Raw genomic sequence first — 19030 nt, forward strand, 5'->3', positions numbered from 1 at the left:
ATATTTTTGAGAAATTGGGCAATAAAGAGCTTAAATGCACGAATATGAAGATAGAGCTAGCTGACGGCTCTATTAGTAGCCCACGGGGCCTCGTTGAGGATGTTGAGGTTGTTGTGAGGGGGATTAGTGTTTTGGCTGATTTTGTTGTCCTTGATGTGGGAAAAGGGATTAGAGGCGAGAATGGGCATCTCGTGCTGCTTGGTCGACCTTTTATGGCCACCACCCATACTCGCATCGATGTGAGTACGGGAACGGTGAGTATGGCAGGGGCAGGTAGAGCTGTAACATTCTCAGCTTTTGATAAAAAAACCTACTACTCTAACTTCCTTAATTCAAAACTTCTCTTATGTTGAAACATTTGATGCTTTGGATGAGGATTGTATTGTGCAGGGATTCCTTAATAAGCTACAGGAGGAGGACGAGATCGTGGAAGAATTTCTTGCTAACTTGCAAGATGAAAGTGAGATTGAGCAAGAATTCCTGGATAAGCTGCAAGATGAAGATGATAAAGAGCAAGGCCTTCTGTGTGCCTTTCTACTGGAAGAGAAGCTTGATGAGGTTGTGTCACTCGATCTCCTTGGATGTGTGGATAGAAGACCATCTCATGATATGAGCATGGAGCGCTCATTTGGAGGACCCGCAGCTGCAATTCAAGAAGATGTGTTTACAAGGGCGTTAAGGCAGCTAGAGCTTCAATCGGATTTTGGTTAAGTGGTTCTCTTAGTCGGGCTGGCGACTTAAAAACTAGCGCTGCATGGGAGGCAACCCATGTTTTCTTGCTTTTTCTTGTTTTCATTTTTCTTTCGTTTTGTTTGTGTTTGTATTTTGTTGCTTCTGTTGTTTGGTGCAGGTTGATGCGTTGGAGATTGTTGGTTCTATGGATGAGAGATAGGCAGACATCGTGGGAAACTACGGGCTCGCCACTTGGATCGATATTCAGGGAAGTTTATCTCTTTCACCCCTCTTTTTGCGAGCACTGAGGACAGTGCTAGATTTTAAGTGTGGGGGGGGGGGTGTTTGTTGATCCTATGGGTGCCTTTTTGTTGTGTTTTTTGGGCTTTCTTGTGTGGGGCAAATGGTCTCCTTTATCTTGATTGTTGCTTGGCTTCAAGTAATAATGCACACTTTGATGATTTGTTCACGAGTAAATTTCATGAATTGTGTTGGCTTGGTTGCTATCTTTGTCTCTCAGGCTATGCATATTCCTCTCTTGATGTAAGTTGTTTAATGTTTTGGATGCAACACCCTTATGAGCTATTCTTGACGTGATTTGTCCGGTAGATGCTAGAGGGAGTGTTTTCATTGTGATAGCCTACGATCTTATCCCTTGAGTTTGAATGTTGGTTTGTTGTGAAGTTTTGATAGCTCTGGGTCTCTGCTCCTCTGACGGTAGTGTTATGAGCATGGAAAACCACGTGAGAACATTTTGGATTACCTCCAAAAGTGTTGATCTCACGAAAGTTAGCCCATCTATTGAGAATGGAATAACATCACCTTGAAAAGAAAGATGTATAATTATATTTGGTTTGATTGTTTATCATCTTCAAGGAAAATGGGATTTGATTATAAAGGCAATCACATTAGAAAATTCACCTCTAGCGGAGAATCGGGTCTGATCGAAATGAATTGTATCATGTGGTTGTTGCTTCTTAAAATATTAAAAATAAACATCTCATGAGGAATGTAAATGGCTAAGAGACTTAGATTGGTTGGAGATGTGAATGGTGAGGAAGTTTTCTTGTGAACTATCATTTGGTGTCGTGACTTTGCTTGAGGACAAGCAAATGATCAAGTGTGGGGGGGTTGTTTAGCCCTATTTTGTGATGAATTTGTGGGTGTTTACGTCTTATATTGACTTTTATTTTGGTCTCTTTCACTCAAGAGTTGATTGATTTGAGCTTTTGTGCTAATTTTGTTGTCTCAGGATTTTATGCTCAAATTGATTGATATGTGGACAAAAATAAAGTCAGAATTTTGTTGATTGGTCTGAAGAAGAATCGAAGTTCGTCTCCATGCTCATATCTTGGGATGGCCCTCTATCCACACATCCAACGAGATTAAGTGACTCATTCTCATCAAGCTTCTCTTCCAGTAGCAAGGCACACAGAAGGCCTTGCTCTTTATCATCTTCCTCTTGCGGCTTATCTAGGAATTCTTGCTCAATCTCACTTTCATCTTGCAGGTTAGCATGAAATTCTTCCATGATCTTGTCCCCCTCCTGCAGCTTATTAAGGAATTCCTGCACAATACAATCCTCATCCAAGGCATCAATTGTTTCAACATAAGAGCAGATTTGAAGTAAGGAAGTGGGGGTAGTAGGTTTTCTATCAAAAACAGAGAATGTTACCGCTCTACCTGCCCCTACCATACTTACAGTTCCCGTACTCACATCGATGCGAGTATGAGTGGTAGCCATAAAGGGTCGGCCAAGCAGCACGAGATGCCCATTCTCGCCTCTAATCCCCTTTTCCACATCAAGGACAACAAAATCAGCCAAGACCCTAATCCCCCTCACAACCACCTCAACATCCTCAACAAGACCTCGTGGGCTGCTAATGGAGCCGTCAGCTAGCTCTATCTTAATATTCGTGCATTTCAGCTCTTTATTTCCCAATTTCTCAAAAATATCAAGCGGCATCAAATTGACTACCGCGCCCAAATCAAGCATTCCCAAAACCTTTTCAACCCCACCTAAGCTAATATCAAAAATAAAGCTACTTGAATCTCCTTGCTTCGGTGGTGGTTGGTCTAGTGCAACAGTGACAGGTGGCATTGGCTCATTGGGGCATTGGGTAGCCTTGATTGCTTGCACGGTTTTGCTTCTCCATTTCCCCGTGGTTATTGGGAGATTTTCCTTGATTACCGCCACGGCATGAGCTTGATGTGGTTGTTGGTCCTGGTTTGGGAACTTCCCAGTTGGCTGTTCTTGCTGCAACTGATTCAAGGCTCCTGTTAGTTGCCCAACTGTAGTTTCGAGGCGCTTGATGGTAGCACTCTGAGCCTCCATCACCTGTTTGCTAGCTTGCATGAAAGCTTGCATCTGATCTTCAAATAAGGGGCCAGGAGGTTGGTGCTGCTGAGGTGGGTAGAGTTGCTGCGGTGATTGATGTTGCTGATATGGTTGAGGGTAATGCTGCTGTTGAGGGAATGAGGGCTGTTGTTGAGATGGATAGAACTGCTGCTGGTTCTGATACCCCAATTGTCGTGGAGGTCGGGGGAACTGATTGCCTTTGTTAAATCCCGACCCTTGGCCAGAAGCTTGGTTCCTCCATCCCGAATTCTGCTCATTTCTCCAACCCGAGTTGGAGCTTTGTTGCCCTTGATTAAAGTTGAGCCCTTATTAAAATTGAGCCCTCCCCGGATAGCTCTGAGCAGCATAGACCTCTGCTTCTCCTTCAGGTGTGAATTCCCCCATGCGATGGCACGCGTTGGTTCCATGACCAAAATCGCCACATATGGCACATCCTTCTGCTGGTGGCGCGCGAACGGGTGGAGCCTCCACCTGGTTCATCGTGAGGTGCTGTATTTGCCTCATCAAGTCAGCTACCTGCTTCTGAAGCTCATTGTTTGCAGCTACTGCATTCGCTTCAACCCTCCTTCCTCTAACTGATTTCTATTGAGAACTCGCGGCAAGTGTGTTGAAAATCTCTTTGAGTTCATCAGCTGTCTTCCGGGCAATGTTGCCCCCTGCTGTACTGTCCACCATAAACTGTGCCGTCTGAATCAATCCTCATAGAAGAACTGCATCAACATGACGGGTGCTAACTGGTGCTATGGGCACTGGTGGAGGAGCTCTTGGAATCTCTCCCAAGCCTCGTGGAGAGGCTCGTCAGCTCCTTGCATGAAGTTCATTATCTGGCTCCTAATCTCTTGTGTCTTGTGATTAGGGTAGTACTTGAGCATGAACTTCTCACACGCCTCTCCCCATGTAGTGATGGAGTTCGGCGGCAGGGACAGCAACCACGTTCTGGCCCGGTCCTTGAGTGCATAAGGTAAGCACTTGAGTCTCAACTGATCCTCGGTGAGTTCCAGCAGTGGGAAGGTCTGCACTTGAGTGCAGAAATCACGGATGAACTGTAAAGCGTCCTCACTTGGCATCCATGAAAGAGCGGCAGCAGGTTTAAGTCGTTGGGCTTCAGATTATAATTCCGAACCGCCGTGGAAAGCACTATCGCTGACGTGCTAGTGTTCCCAATAACTGGCCTGGAAAAATCTCCCATGTACTGGACATTCTGCTCTGCCATGGCTTCTTGGTCAGGATTAGGCCGAGCTTCTTCTTCTCCTTCAGAGTGCAGTGAAAGTGTGTCCTCAACGGCTTCCAGAATGGGGTTGGAAGCTAATCTCTCTTCACAGTCTTCCTCTCGAGACTGTGATTCCACAAGGTTTCTCGAACTGGACTCGGACTCCTCCTCCAGGCTTAAAAGGACCTCACGAGGTCGGTGAATATTGTCGTAGTAAGGTGCAAGCTTTCTCTTCAAGCTTCTGCGTCCTTGCATACACAACACGAACGAACAAATCAAACGCACCGGAGGGAGAAAATAACCGAGTTAAAAGAAAGAAATAAAATAAACACTGAAAACAAATGCAACACAATCAAATGCCTAAAGCCTTCCCCGGCAACGGCGCCAAAATTTGACTCATCCAAAAACACCTAGCGGATGGACTCGAATTTATACGAGGTCGTCCTAGGGCGGTAAGGTGACTCAAGTCGTCTCTCAAGGAAGGCTTAACAGGGCTTCAATTGTGCTACTCACAGGAAACAGGAAATAAACCTAAACACTCTAATCGGGTAGTTGGGTCTGGCACTCTCTCTCCAATTAACTAATGCGTAATTGAAATAAAGCATATAAATCTATCTAGGCGAAAGATAGAAAGCAGATTAAGAACGCAGGAAACTAGTAAACCTAGGGTTCTAAACTAGCAATCTAGAAAGCAATAGTTAATTCAACAATCATAAAGCAACGATTATCTAGGCGACATAAAAGAACAAACAATTCATTAAATCAACTCGAAGCAACAATAATCTATGCAAAGGAAATAAACTAGCATTCAATCCAATAGAAAACATAAACTGAGTTCTTACAGCGAGTACGATCTAAATCTTCAATCCAATGTAATGGAAACTAACATAATCTTCAATCCACAAAACCAAAAGATGTTTGTTGATATTTTAACTACTCTAAAACTAGGAAAAACCAAGGTAAAATCGTCTGGAGGCTTCTGGGGTTGAAAGGTGTGTAGAAAAACCCTAAAATTCGGCTTTTATATGGTGAAAACGTAACTGCCGGATTTTGCCAGGGACGGCGGCCGCCGTGTGATGACGGCGCCGTGGACGGCGGCCGCCGTGGGCTGCTTTCGCGGATTCCTCTTGAAAGTTGCACGGTCCGCGCCGTGGGGCCGCGGCTGCCGTCTCAACGGTGGCCGCCGTGGCACAGCGGCGGCCGTGAGCCTGACTCCGAAAACATGCTCCCACGATGCCAAAAACGCTTACAGCTCTCGATTCCCAAATACGAGGCCAGCGGGGTCGAGGCCAGCGGGGCCGAGTCCAGCGGGATCGAGGCCAGCGGGGTCGAGGCCAGCGGGGCCGAGTCCAGCGGGGCCGAGTCCAGCGGGATCGAGGCCAGCGGGGTCGAGGCCAGCGGGGCCGAGTCCTCCAGTGCAGCGGAGTCGGAGGCGCCAGAGGAATCGCGGCTCTCTTGACCAGAGGAATTGCGGCGAGCAGGGAAGTTTCCCCGCTGCCAGAGGAATCTCTTCGAGCAGAGAATTCGAAGCCCTTCAGAGCAGCGAATTCAAAGGTCCAACACCGTGGACGGCGGCGGCCGTGAGCTTGCTTCCAAAAATTGCTCGAAACGATGCCAAAAACGCTCAACAACTCCCGAATCCTGCGCACGACAGTAGAACACCCAAATAGTCATCGAGCACGTGAAAAATAGAGCAAAACGATAAGAAACACGCTCGAATGCATAGCAGAAAACTCGCAAATACTACCCAAATACGAGGTAAACAGCGTTTATGTGGCCTATTATTATTTAAGTGTCATATACATGTCAATATTTTAATTTCTATAATTTTTTTTGACAAAAGATGAAATAAAATTAAAAGAGGTATCATTCCCCACCCACTGCGTAAAACAATAAAAACCTATAAAAAAAATAAAGCCATAGAATTAATTTCATTCTCTGCGTAAACAACGCAAATTCTTCAAAAAAAAAAGGTAAACTCATTATTCTATCAATTCTCACTGACATTCTCTGCTAATATATGTTGATTCTCTCCACTCACTAATATATGTCTCTGATTGGGGGTAGAATTAGTCTTTGATAAACCCAGCCCGATAATGTTGTTCGTGGTCCGAGGGCATCAAAGTCGATTGGAGTAATGACGAACAAGTAGCTAGGTCCTTAATCACTACTTATAACTATGACAGTCATTCCACGTCAGCAACTCCGACGACAACGTTAGCATCAATTTGAAGAAAAATAAAAATCATGGAAAAAAATCAGAAAACACTAAGTTCGTGTATTTAGATTAAAAAAGTAAAGTTCGTGGAAAAAACTAGAAAATGCTGAAAGTTCGTGTATTTACACGCAAATAACCTTTTAAAAAATCAATTTAATCATAAATATTATTGATTTACAAAATACAAATAATGCAAATTCTTTTCATGCTTTAAATCATATAATAAATAATTACATTTAATATACATACATAATAAAACAATAGGGTTAATTGCTGCTAAATCCATATACTTTTTCATTTTTCGATTTTTTCCTATGGCCAAAAAATTTTACTTTAAAATACATGAATTGAAAAATCGATATGGAATTTCCCCCGGAACCATTTTTCCCCCAAATTTAATCTGAGCTGACAGTCGAAAAGCAAGCGTATATTCGTCGTCCGTTAATTGAAACGACGCCGTTTGACATTCAACTAAAACGGCGTCGTTTTAGTTGTGGATGTTGAGAAACTAACCCAAAATTAAGGGTTTGGTTGCATTTCACTTCTTGAACACAATTTAAGGTTCTTAGAAATTCATGGATTCTTATTGGAGCACAAGCTCGAATTCAGGAGCGAATCAATCGAACGAACATTGTGGCCATGGAATACCAGCCAACCTTCGCATATCTCACACCGAGAAAAATCCGTTTAAGCGATTCCTCTATTGTAAAAAGCTAAAGGTAGGTTTTTTTCATCTTTTTTGTTGGGATTAATTTGTTGAAGTATGTATTCTTATAGGACGATTGTGGCTTCTGGAAATGGGTGGATCCCAAGCTCTCGCCGTATTACAAAGACTTGGCATTCACCTTCTGTTGGTCAAAGATAAAGGTCCATCCTTGTCCATCTTGTATGTCAAGATCATGGAATAAGCATTTGAGAAACCAAGTCCAACACTCTTGATTTTCTATCTCTACAATGTCCCAAGCAATGGGGAACATTTGGTTGTTCCCATCCCTGCCAACTGCCACCAACAATATACCTCTCAAATATGTCTTCAAATGAGATCCATCAAGACCAATAAGTGGCCCGCAACCCCTCTCCACCTTTCAGAGGAGAAAGTCCAATATACAAGCCCTCAAACACATGTTCTGCTTCCAGAAGCAACTCATATCTGCCCTCCTTATCCACCCTTCTTAGTTAGCTAGGTATCTCCTGAGCATTCCATAATGCTCCTCAATGAGCACATCAACATGCCTATATTCATCACTAATATCACTTAACATAGACATAACTCCCTTATCATCTACAATATCTTTCTTCGAGCTTTCCTTCAATTTTATAAACCACAACCCAGTCTAGTTTTTAATACTTAGTTTATCTACTTCCTCTTTCAGGTCAAAATAACCAAATAAATCTAAGTTTAGGCCATACCTCCCAACTGCAAATCCTCCAACGTAGCAATCAACTCCATCTTTACCCCCATTTATTTCTTCAAAACCACCTCCATAGTAGAGGAAGAGGTCGAAGCTATTGCTGCAAAAAAAGAGCAAAGAACAATAAACAATACAACACAATCTTCACCAACCAAGTACACTATTAAAGAATTGAAAGTGGCCCTACATGTTTGCCATCACTCCAACTAGGACCGAGAGAGAGAGAATAGTTTGAGGGACCACCGATACACTAAATACTTGCACTATTTACCATTTCCTAGTCAATGGCAAAAGTGAAGGTTTGAAAGTGACAAAGACTTTTCACCGAGAGAGAATTCTCTGAAAATCGAAAACGTGAGATGAAAATTATGGCAAGTTCTCTGATAAATGTTAATTGAAGACTTCTCTGAATTTTGGGGAATTTTCCTTAGGGTTTTCGGATTTTAGGGGAATTGCAGAGGTGAAAAAGATATATTAGGTGGCATCTATGTCATACTTTTATTTTAACACCTGGAATAAATGTCGACACATGGGATCAGAGTCATTTCGGCGATGGCCGAAAAACAGATATGCGGGGGAAATTCCATATCAATTTTTCAATTCATGTATTTTAAAGTAAAATTTTTTGGTCATGGAAAAAAAACCGAAAAATGAAAAAGTATGTGAATTTAGTGGCAATTAACCCAAAATAATATATTATGAAATCATTATAAAAATTATTAATTAAATCCAAATATAGATCTAATTAATTAATTAATGACTTAAGCTTAAATCTTCAATCCAATTAAAAAATTGGGAAAAGGTGCAGATGCACCCTTATAGTGGTAGCCCCTATAACGTATAGCTCTCATTACTCACTGTGTGCAAATAGGCCCCCAAAGTCCAAAAAAGTCGATCAATTAAACCCCTTTGACTAACAACTGTTAGTCAAACGTTAGTCAATTTTTTTTAACCACCAATATCTTTCTTCTTTCAATTTATACCCCTAATTTATATCCCCAATTCCAATTAAGCCCTCGCCGACATTTCCATCGGTGCCACCGGTAGCCTCTTCCTCAATTCGGCGCCGGCGCCGCCACCACCGAGGTGCAAGAAGCACGCCGCCAATGGAAACTCCATCGATTCCCGGTTGGTTGGGTTTTTGCATAGATTTGGAGTATGTGCTTTTGGATGGAAACTCTTTAGATGGTACAATACCAACATAATTTACTAACTTGTGCAAAATACGAAAATTGTCCTTGAGTCAAAATGAGTTTGAAGGGAAAATGTCAGATTCTTGGTGTGAAAATGATTTTGAAGGAAAAATGAATTTCTGGCCAAATACCTGTTTCAATGCATAACTGCACCGAATTAGTGAAGATAGGGCTTGCGGACAACAATTTTGGTGGGAATATACCAACGTGGATAGGAACAAGCCTAGTCCGGTTGAGGATTCTCATATTGCGCTCCAATAGTCTGAATGGTGAGATATCTTCCGAGATTTGCCGGTTGAGCTCACTCCAAATATTGGATCTCTCCAGCAACAACAACTCAGGCATAATACCCACATGTCTTTACAATTTCACTGCAATGTCTACAAAGAGAAGTTTCGAACTTCCCTTCACTTACTGGAGCGAGGGTGCATCAATTGTAAAAAGGGAAGTGAAATGGAGTTCGATACCATTCTTCCTTTGGTTACTAGTATTGACCTCGGTGGTGGCGGCGGCGATAGGAGCACCGGATTGAGGAAGAGGCTACCAGCTGCGCCGATGGAAATGTCGGCGATGGCTTAATTGGAATTGGGGTTAGAAATTGAAAGAAGAGAGAAATTGGGGGTTAAATTTTTTTTTGACTAACATTTAACTAACAACTGTTAGTCAAAGGGATTTAATTGATCAATTTTTCGAACTTTAAGAGCTTATTTACACACACAGTGAATAAGGGGAGCTATACGCTATAGGGGCTTCCACTGCAACGGTGCATTTGCACCTTTTCCCTAAAAAATTTATCAAAGACCTTTTCTTAATAAAAATACAGCTCAATTCTTTAAACAAACAGGGGCAAAGATTTAAATAATCTGGCCCAAGCCCACGCACACATCACACTCGCAGACCGCCGCGTCGCCGCCGTCTGTCGACTCACGGCCAAACCCTCTTTCCTGATTCGGTATCTGTCGACTCACGGCCAAACCCTCTTTCCTGATTCGGTACTCATCCCTACCCAATTTTTTTTTGAAAGATAAAACCGAATTAAATTGCAAAAACCGAAAAATCGAACCATATTTGATATTTCTATCTTATTTGAGTTGTGCGCAGTGCGAAGAATCATTGTCTACGCTGCACGCGCAGAAAGCATCGTTTAGAAAATTGAGGAATTCTTAATTGTAAACACTGCAATATTAATTAACAGACGAAACCCTTAACTCCCAACTATGGTTACCGCTTTTTCTCTTTCCCCACTTTGTTCGCTCATTCCCTCAGCCCAAAGGTTCTAATCTTTTATATCCTCTTCATTGTCTTTTCTCGTTTCTTTGTGCTTTTTATAAGCTTCGGAGAATTTGCAGATTGGTGGTGAAAATGTCAGCCACAGCCACAAGGAACACGGGAACTGCGGCCGTGTCCATAGCCGTGAAGCCGCCGGCTCATCCCACTTATGACCTCAAGAGTGTTATACAGCTTGCGCTGTCTGAGGACGCCGGTGATCTAGGTGAACTTCATTGCATACGACTTCTATGAAATTCGAATTTAGTGTTTATTCGTAGTTTTTATAATAATTATGTGAGTATATATTATTGATCAACTGTAGATAGCCGAGGCTTTTGGGTGATTTACCTATTTAAGAAATGGTGCAAAGAAGGATTTTTTTTTAATGGATGAGGAATTGTTCGAGCAATTATAGAGTTGTTGTGGAAAAGTGTGGTGGGGCAAATTGTCACGTACTTCAGTATGTTAAGGGTCAATTGGAAGTTTAGTAAGCTATTGATTAGGCCTTAGGTTATGGAGCTCATTATTTGACATAATTTGAGTTGTTAACATAAAGATGGTAAGATATTCATCACACTGCAGTCATTTGTAGAAATTGGTTGGCGTGGAGATGTTTGGAGCTTCAATGTATGTGGTTATATCCTTTGTATTCTTTAAATTTTAGTTATTGGTTGTGGAATCAGTTCCACTGTCCAGTTGGGAGTGAAAATTGCCTAAGAGCCTTTGCATTTTAAAGTTGAGAATTGTTTACTTTCATACTATTGTTGCATATATTGCTAAAGAATCCAGGTCTGTTAGCCAGTTTGGCTTCTAAATCGTGCATGTCCTTCCATAGATTAATTAATATGAGAAGATTACTTACTTGATACAGTGGTGTGTCTTAAACTTTGAAAATTAATGAAACAGTCTTGTGGTTGATATGTAGGGGATGTGACTTGTAAAGCAACGATTCCTGATGAAATGGAAGTGGAAGCCTATTTTTTGGCAAAGGAGGATGGTATTGTGGCTGGTATTGGACTAGCTGAAATGGTGTTTAGTGAGGTTGATCCTTCACTTAAGGTAACTAAGAATTAGGCCTCTGTATATATACAGATTCTCATTATTTGTAGCTTCTATGTTATGGGGAAAAAATTGCAACTTTTTAATGGTTAGACTTGGTATTCCTCAGGTCGAGTGGTACAGAAAAGATGGGGATAATGTACACAAAGGTTTGCAATTTGGTAAAGTACATGGTAAGTAGACACAAATCCTGCCAGAATCAAACTTATATACATATAACTTGAATTTGACCTTGTCCACTGTTACTGCTTAATGATGATATGAAGGAAGAGCACACAGTATTGTCGTGGCTGAAAGGGTTGTTCTTAACTTTATGCAGAGGATGAGTGGAATAGCAACTCTAACGAAGGTGCTCTCATTGTCATAGTATTTTGTATCGTTTATAATTTCTGGATGCATCAGTAATGCTTCTTGAACATGGTTGATGTGTCAAATGTGGTTTTTCTACTCACATAGCTTAATTCTCTTTTGAAAATTAAGTATTTAATACTCTGCAGGCCATGGCAGATGCTGCAGAGCCTGCATACATTTTGGAGACACGGAAAACTGCTCCAGGCTTAAGATTAATGGATAAATGGGCGGTGTAGATCACTAGACTCTTGCTATGATCTCAATTTCACGACCCAGCATTTTATTTTTTCTTGGTCTGACCTTAAACTTGATTGTTTTTCAGGTTCTAATAGGTGGAGGTCAGAATCACAGAATGGGTTTGTTTGATATGGTCATGATAAAAGACAATCACATATCTATAGCTGGAGGTGTCACAAATGCCCTGAAATCTGTGGACCTTTATTTAGAGCAAAATAATCTTCAAATGGGTGTTGAGGTATTGTATTGAGGTTTAAATTGGTGGATGCTGCTTTAGATTTTTGTCATAAATCTTTCTGCAAATCCTTAATCTACATGAGTTCTGCATCTAATTACCTACCCATTTTCAGTTGGGAATGACGTCTGTTTTATGTCAACCATGCAACATGAGAAAGAATAGAGAAAAAAATGCGCTCGAAAACATGTACCAGAATGTCTGCAAGTGTGAATGTGCCTGATTTGACTTTTTATTTATCTTACTTTTTCAATTATATGCTACCCGTGGCCCCTCGTTTTTTTCTATCTCTCTGTTGGGTCCTTTTGGTCATGTTTTTGGTTGGTCACCGTTAAGAAACCTTATCATCATGTGCATGATTGTGGTCTAAGTAGTTTTATGTACTGCTAATAATTCATATGCATCAGAGAAACTCATATGCAAAAATCCTAGTTAAATATTATTGAAATCTTCTGCTAACAGGTTGAAACAAGGACTTTGGAGGAAGTAACTCAAGTGCTACTCTATGCATCCACAACAAAGACATCCTTGACCAGAATAATGCTGGATAATATGGTTGTCCCTTTGTCTAATGGCGACGTTGATATATCCATGCTTAAAGAAGCTGTGAAATTGATTGATGGGAGGTTTGAGACTGAGGTGCGTTATAGCTGTTTCTTTCTTTATTGGTTGTTTGTCCCATGGACTTGGAGAATCCTCAGATTATCCTTCCTATGAACTCTTTAAACACATTGACAACATATATTAATCAGTTTAGATGGTTCTCTGTCATCAAATCGCTGATAATTTTCTCAGTATCCTTCCTAAAAGCTCATTAAACACATTGACAACACATATTTATCAGTTTAATTGGCTCTGTTTCATCACATTGCTGAGAACTTTCTCTATTGTACACAATAGACAATGTCCTTATGATGCTATGCTATCAGATGCATTGTATATATACAAGAGATGAAGTACTACAATCTGAAAAAGAAATTAGCATTCTTTCTTCTTAGCACATATTCTCATATTAAGTCCATTTTTGTTTGGGTAGAGAGAAACAGGTTGTATTAGGTGGTTAGTAAGATAACATCTTGCATTCTACTATTGTAGCAGTGCCTTCGTATTGTGTCTCATATCTGGTTGCCTTGTGTATTTCAGCTGTTCTACTCTTCTACTATTCTTGCATTCTAGTTTAATATGGTTCCTTTTGTGGCAGGCATCTGGAAATGTCACCCTTGAGACTGTGAAAAAGATTGGACAGTCAGGGGTCACTTACATTTCTAGGTACATGTAATTTTTTATTTTATTTTCTTTTTATTTGTGGTGCTCATCTACATCTCTAGGCATTTGTTCATTGTGCTTTCTCACTACAGCTTGGGATCTCATAGGGTTATCTGATTTATTTATAATTATTTGTTGGGAAGTTGGGATGATCTGCTTGATCAATGAATGAACTAATATATTTCTATAGTTAATTGCCCACGTAGTGGTGCGCCATATCTATTCAGTACTGGTAGAAGTGCCTTGTCTTGCAAATTATACCTCATCTTCCATGTTTTGCTTGAGATATGTGCCACAATTTATGTAGACATTAATTATAATTCACAGATCAAACCATAAGATTAAATTGGACTTTCAATCAGGCTGCTTACTGAGATCCTTTCAATTGCAGTGGCGCGCTAACACATTCTGTTAAAGCACTTGATATTTCCTTGAAAATCGATACGGAGCTTGCACTTGAAGTTGGAAAGCGTACGAAACGAGCATGATGGTGTTTCAGGCCAAGTCATAACAGGTAGAAAAGGTCTTTCAACTGTTGTTGTTTACTATTGCAATAGCACGAGATTACGAGCTCTGGTACATACTTCCATGGCATGGATTTGTGCACTGCTATATTATACCAAAAATAAGTGTTACGTGTGCGACTGTTCAATACCCACTTCGAGTTTGAGCACTATTAGTAATTCTACAATCTTTGTAACCTGAAGGTTCCCAGTGTTGTCATGATATCAAGCTTAGTTGCAAAGCTGATGGCTAAGAATAATTCTCAATTTAATGATTAAGTGCAATATTCATTTTCATCTCCTCTTTCTGAGTGAAGTATGATAAAGAACAGCCAAGAGGTGTTTCATTTATCACTCTTTAGTTTTTGAATGTTTCATTGCATTCGATTCTTTTTTAATCCCTAGAGTAGGCATCGGATCTTTGTTGGTTGTTTTATAGTTTGATTTTGTGTTTATTTTGTAATACACTAATTAGAATTTGTTGAAATGAAATTAAACTATTATGAACTTCGAACATTGAAATCGTTTTGAAGAGATAAAAAAAGTGCCTTTATCAAACCAACCAGCAGTTGTATTTATTAGGAAACATTGCCTTTGTCAATCCTTTTCCACAGTAAGAGATGAAGATATCTTTGGCTTTATAGGTTGAGAAGAGGTGTTTGGCCTTTTTGACGAAAGAAATTTAAGGATAATTATAGTAATATTTTTCTGTTGTAAGTCATTATTATGATGTCCTCTGTTTGATAACTGTAAAGGGTAATTTGCCTTAAGGCTGAAAAAGTGGATAGCTTTTTTGAAGTTGTGAAAATTGATTCAATTAACTGAATCAAAAGAAACGAAGGCATTAATTTCATCTATATATTAAAGCTCAATTATGTTGAATGAAAGTGTTCAAGTTTATGCAAACAAAGGAGGCAAAACAAGAGATAGCTCGTTGAGTGCATTTTGATAGAAGAGAACTAAGGAAAATTCATAGACTTTTTCCTATTTCTTAAAACAGCAGCTCGGTTTTTTTGTATTTCTAAATTATTGAACCTGAGATAGTTGTATTTCTTCTATGTAGTTTAGGGAGAATTTTGTAAGCTTACTGGAATGTTTTTAAAATTACGGCGTTGTGATTCCTTTTTTTCACATAAAATTCTTGTAGCTCACGCCAAGTTTGATTTTCTTGATTTGGCTCCAATTTTCAATCCAGCGGGAGAGAAAAAAAATAAAAAATATAAAAATCCTGGGTTCCCTACAGTTTTCAACAGAACACAAAATAGATGAAAGCGCATATATATATATATATATATATATATATATATATATATATATAAGAGATGGTCTCTTGTAGTACCCGATCTGGAACCTGACCCAGTTGGACTATCCTGACCAATTTTTTTTTTTTGAAATGACATTAACACGATCTTGGAATGACACTAATACTATTTTATTTTACAAATGATACTATTTCAAAAATAACACTTGCACTATTTTGTTTTACAAATGATACTATTTCAAAAATGACACTAACACTATATCGAAATAACATTAACACTTGACATTCGTGTAGGATAGTCCAGTTTGGTCGAATCCGGGTCAGGATTTGAGTCGGGTACAGCCGGATGTACGCAAGTTTTTGTGTATATATAAAGAGTTATATAGCCTTTAGCGTTAATTAGTTCACAAGTTTTTAATTCCCATATCAAATTGACTGGATATGGATTCCCGATTCCTTGACGCTTCATTTCTCCTTATGCGTAGACGACCTCTTATCATTCAAATTCTTATATTTAATTAATCAACAATTTTAATCCTTGGAGAAATCCAATTAGGACGTATATCATACACACAGCGTATGATCACTACAAAAAAACGCGTAAATAGCGACGGTGGCAGCAAAAACGGTGACTTATCTTTTGCCTATTACCGACGCATTACCAACGACAAAACAGCCGCCGCTAATTAGCGTTGCGCCGTCGCTAACTTAAATATATATTAATTTAAATATATATATTATTTATTATCGAAGGCAATTGCCGTCGCTATTTACCGACGGCATGCGGCCGTCGCTAATCACCACCGCCGGTGACATCCGACGATAGCACCACCGCCGTCCGGCCAAAATTACTGACGGCGGTGCCGCCGCCGCTAATTACCCATGGAAAATGCTAATTACCGACGGCATTTGCCGTTTGTAATTAATTTTTTTTATTACCTTTTTTTATTTTTTATTTTATTTATTTTTTCATTTATCATCTAATAAGTTTGTCAAAGATAATAATACAAAAATATTAAAATTAAATATATATTGAAATACAAGTGAAAATTTAAACATTGATTATTACTAATCTAAGATTATTACTAAGAATTCAAGATTCTTAGTAAGAAACGTATAATTATAACTTAAGAGTGTTAATCTGATTAGTGATTCACTCATCAATCATCACTAATCTAATATTATTACTAAAAATTCAAGATTCTTAGTAAAAATCTTATAATTATAACTTAAGAATGTTAATTTGATTAGTGATTCACTTATCAATCATCACTAATCTAATATTATTACTAAGCATATTCAAGATTGTTAGTAAGAAACTTATAATTATAACTTAATAATGTTAATTTGATTAGTGATTCACTCATCACTCATCACTAATGTAAGATATTACTTAAGAATTCAAGATTCTTAGTAAGAATCTTATAATTATAAATTAAGAATGTTAATTTGATTAGTGATTCACTCATCAATCATCACTAATCTAATATTATTACTAAGCATTCAAGATTGTTAGTAAGAAACTTATAATTATAACTTAATAATGTTAATTTGATCAGTGTTTCACTCATCACTCATCACTAATTTAAGATAATATTCCTAGTAAGAATTCAAGATTCTTACGAGATTGATAAAATACTTATGGTGTATAAACTAGATTGATAAAAAAAAAATGAAAATTAATAATAAATTAATAAATAAATATTTTTCCGACATAAAAATAAAAACGGAAACGAGCTCAATCCGTAATTAACAACATTTTTCGGATATCATCTCGACATATTCTAAGGTTATGAATATATATGATATTGTATATTGAAGTAGACTTTAAATGAATTAATAAATACTATATATATCAATAATACGAGTGTTCTGTACTGGTGACCATTCGAAAAGAACTTCAAAGTTAAACGTGCTTGACTTAGAGCACAACTAAGATGGGTGACCGATTGGGAAGTTTGTCTAAATTATGCAATACTGTATAAATACGGAAATAAATAGTAGATATACAATAAAATAAATAAATAAAATAAATAAATAAATAAATAAATTAATTAAAAAATATTACCGAGGGCAAAATGCCGTCGGTAATTAGCGACGGCATATTGCCCTCGGTAATACCTTAGCCAACTCCGGCGTGTGCGCCACCGCCGTCCGGTGGAAATTACCGACGGCGGTGCCGCCGCCGCTATTAGCGTTTAGCGATGGCATTTGCCGTCAGTAATTTTCCGGCAACTCTCCGCCGTTCAATGGCAGAAATGTCGGTCGCTTCGCCGCCGTTAATTGCCGGCGGCGGCCGATCGCCGTCGATAATGGCACTATCGACGAGCCAATTAGCGACGACAAGTTGCCGATGGCGCCGCCGTCGGTAGAATTTTTCACCGGCGGCCGTGCCTTATTACTGACGGCATTCTGCCATCAATAATCGTACGTTTTTTTTGTAGTGGATCATATTGCATCTCCTTAATATAAATTATTTTTTACTGGTTATAAATCGATTTGATAATAAGGCGCGTATTATTTTTAGCATAGATGATGGTATATGTTGGTCAATTATAATATTTTTATAAATTCATTTTTTAAAAATATGTTATTTGCTATAATATTTTATCCAAATCATGTAAATTTTAGTAATATATATATATATATATATATATATATATATAGGGAATGGCTAGAATAAAAACACTCTTAAGTGTATAAAATATAAATGATTTTCAGCCCTTAGATCATCAAGATCTACGGTTGATTCGTAACCCTGTTGGATGAATTCGTGGTCCTGAGTTCGAATCCCAAAGGTAACAAAAAATTATTTTTCGCAATTCGAACTATGTTGGATAAATTCATATATGTTCTACATAAAATTCGTACATTAAAAAACGTTTATATTTTATACACTTAAGAGTGTTTTTATTCTAGCCCACCCCTATATATATATATATATATATATATATATATAGGGGTGGGCTAGAATAAAAACACTCTTAAGTGTATAAAATATAAATAATTTTCAGCCCTTACATCATCAAGATCTACGGTTGATTCGTAACCCTTTTGGATGAATTCGTACCTTTTGGATGAATTCGTGGTCCTGGGTTCGAATCCCAAAGGTGGCAAAAATTTATTTTTCACAATTCGTAACCATGTTGGATGAATTCGTAACCCTGTTGGATAAAATTCGTACATTAAAAAACGTTTATATTTATATTTTAAGAAGTGTTTTTACTGTAGCCCTCCCCTATATATATATATAGGGAGAGGTTCAAGAAAGAACCATAAATAAAAGAAGACCGGAGAACCATTTTCAGCTATTCGATCATCAAGATCTACGGTGGATGCATCATCATGTTGGATGAATGCAGATCCTGGGTTCGAATCCTGAAGGGAGCATTTTTTTTTTATTTTTTTAGTGCATTAATTTTAACAGCGAATGCATTAATTTTTACAGTGGATGCATTAGATTTGATGGTTCTCCCGTTCTCACAAATAATGTAGTTCTCTCTAGAACCACACCCTATATATATATATATATATATATATATATATATATATATATATATATATATATATATATAGGGTCGCATTCAATGGAGACCATTTCTTATATAGAGAATGAAGACCAAATCAAGGCCATTCATCTCAATCCAATCAATGATCCAGATTATTTCCTGATTTGATTTTTCATGTAATTAAATAATGGTTAATTACATTTATTTAATCCAAAAAGGGCAAAAACGTCCACTCAAATCCACGAATTATGGCATCTGGTTGAACAAATCCCGAAA

The 19030-nt window shown here is 38.6% G+C and overlaps 1 protein-coding gene across 4 annotated transcripts; it reads left to right on the forward strand.

Annotated features, from left to right (window-relative positions):
* The first annotated feature begins 9878 nt into the window (after nt 1-9878).
* Nucleotides 9879-14281, forward strand: LOC131014499 (quinolinate phosphoribosyltransferase [decarboxylating] 1a-like). Of its 4 annotated transcripts, XM_057942488.1 has the most exons (11): nt 9914-10056; nt 10166-10337; nt 10414-10556; nt 11259-11392; nt 11502-11565; nt 11659-11741; nt 11890-11973; nt 12066-12218; nt 12678-12854; nt 13417-13484; nt 13873-14281. In XM_057942488.1, exons 2-11 carry the CDS (start codon nt 10282-10284, stop codon nt 13967-13969), a joined length of 1059 nt encoding a protein of 352 aa, XP_057798471.1. In that variant the 5' UTR covers nt 9914-10056; nt 10166-10281; the 3' UTR covers nt 13970-14281. The 4 variants fall into 4 exon arrangements, with proteins under 4 accessions (XP_057798473.1, XP_057798472.1, XP_057798471.1 ...); XM_057942490.1 differs by lacking the exon at nt 10166-10337 and having other exon boundaries at nt 9879-10016; XM_057942489.1 differs by lacking the exon at nt 10166-10337 and having other exon boundaries at nt 9901-10056.
* The last annotated feature ends 4749 nt before the right edge of the window (nt 14282-19030 follow it).

Source organism: Salvia miltiorrhiza, chromosome 3 (genome assembly GCF_028751815.1).
Source record: "Salvia miltiorrhiza cultivar Shanhuang (shh) chromosome 3, IMPLAD_Smil_shh, whole genome shotgun sequence".
Lineage (NCBI taxonomy): Eukaryota > Viridiplantae > Streptophyta > Magnoliopsida > Lamiales > Lamiaceae > Salvia > Salvia miltiorrhiza.

Bases quoted from the DNA above. Each gene is read 5' to 3' on its own strand.
- LOC131014499 (XM_057942488.1), top strand. From the start codon at position 10,282: ATGGTTACCGCTTTTTCTCTTTCCCCACTTTGTTCGCTCATTCCCTCA. The intron at 10,557-11,258 runs GTGAACTTCATT...GTTGATATGTAG, and splicing joins TGAGGACGCCGGTGATCTAG to GGGATGTGACTTGTAAAGCA. The intron at 12,855-13,416 runs GTGCGTTATAGC...CTTTTGTGGCAG, and splicing joins ATGGGAGGTTTGAGACTGAG to GCATCTGGAAATGTCACCCT.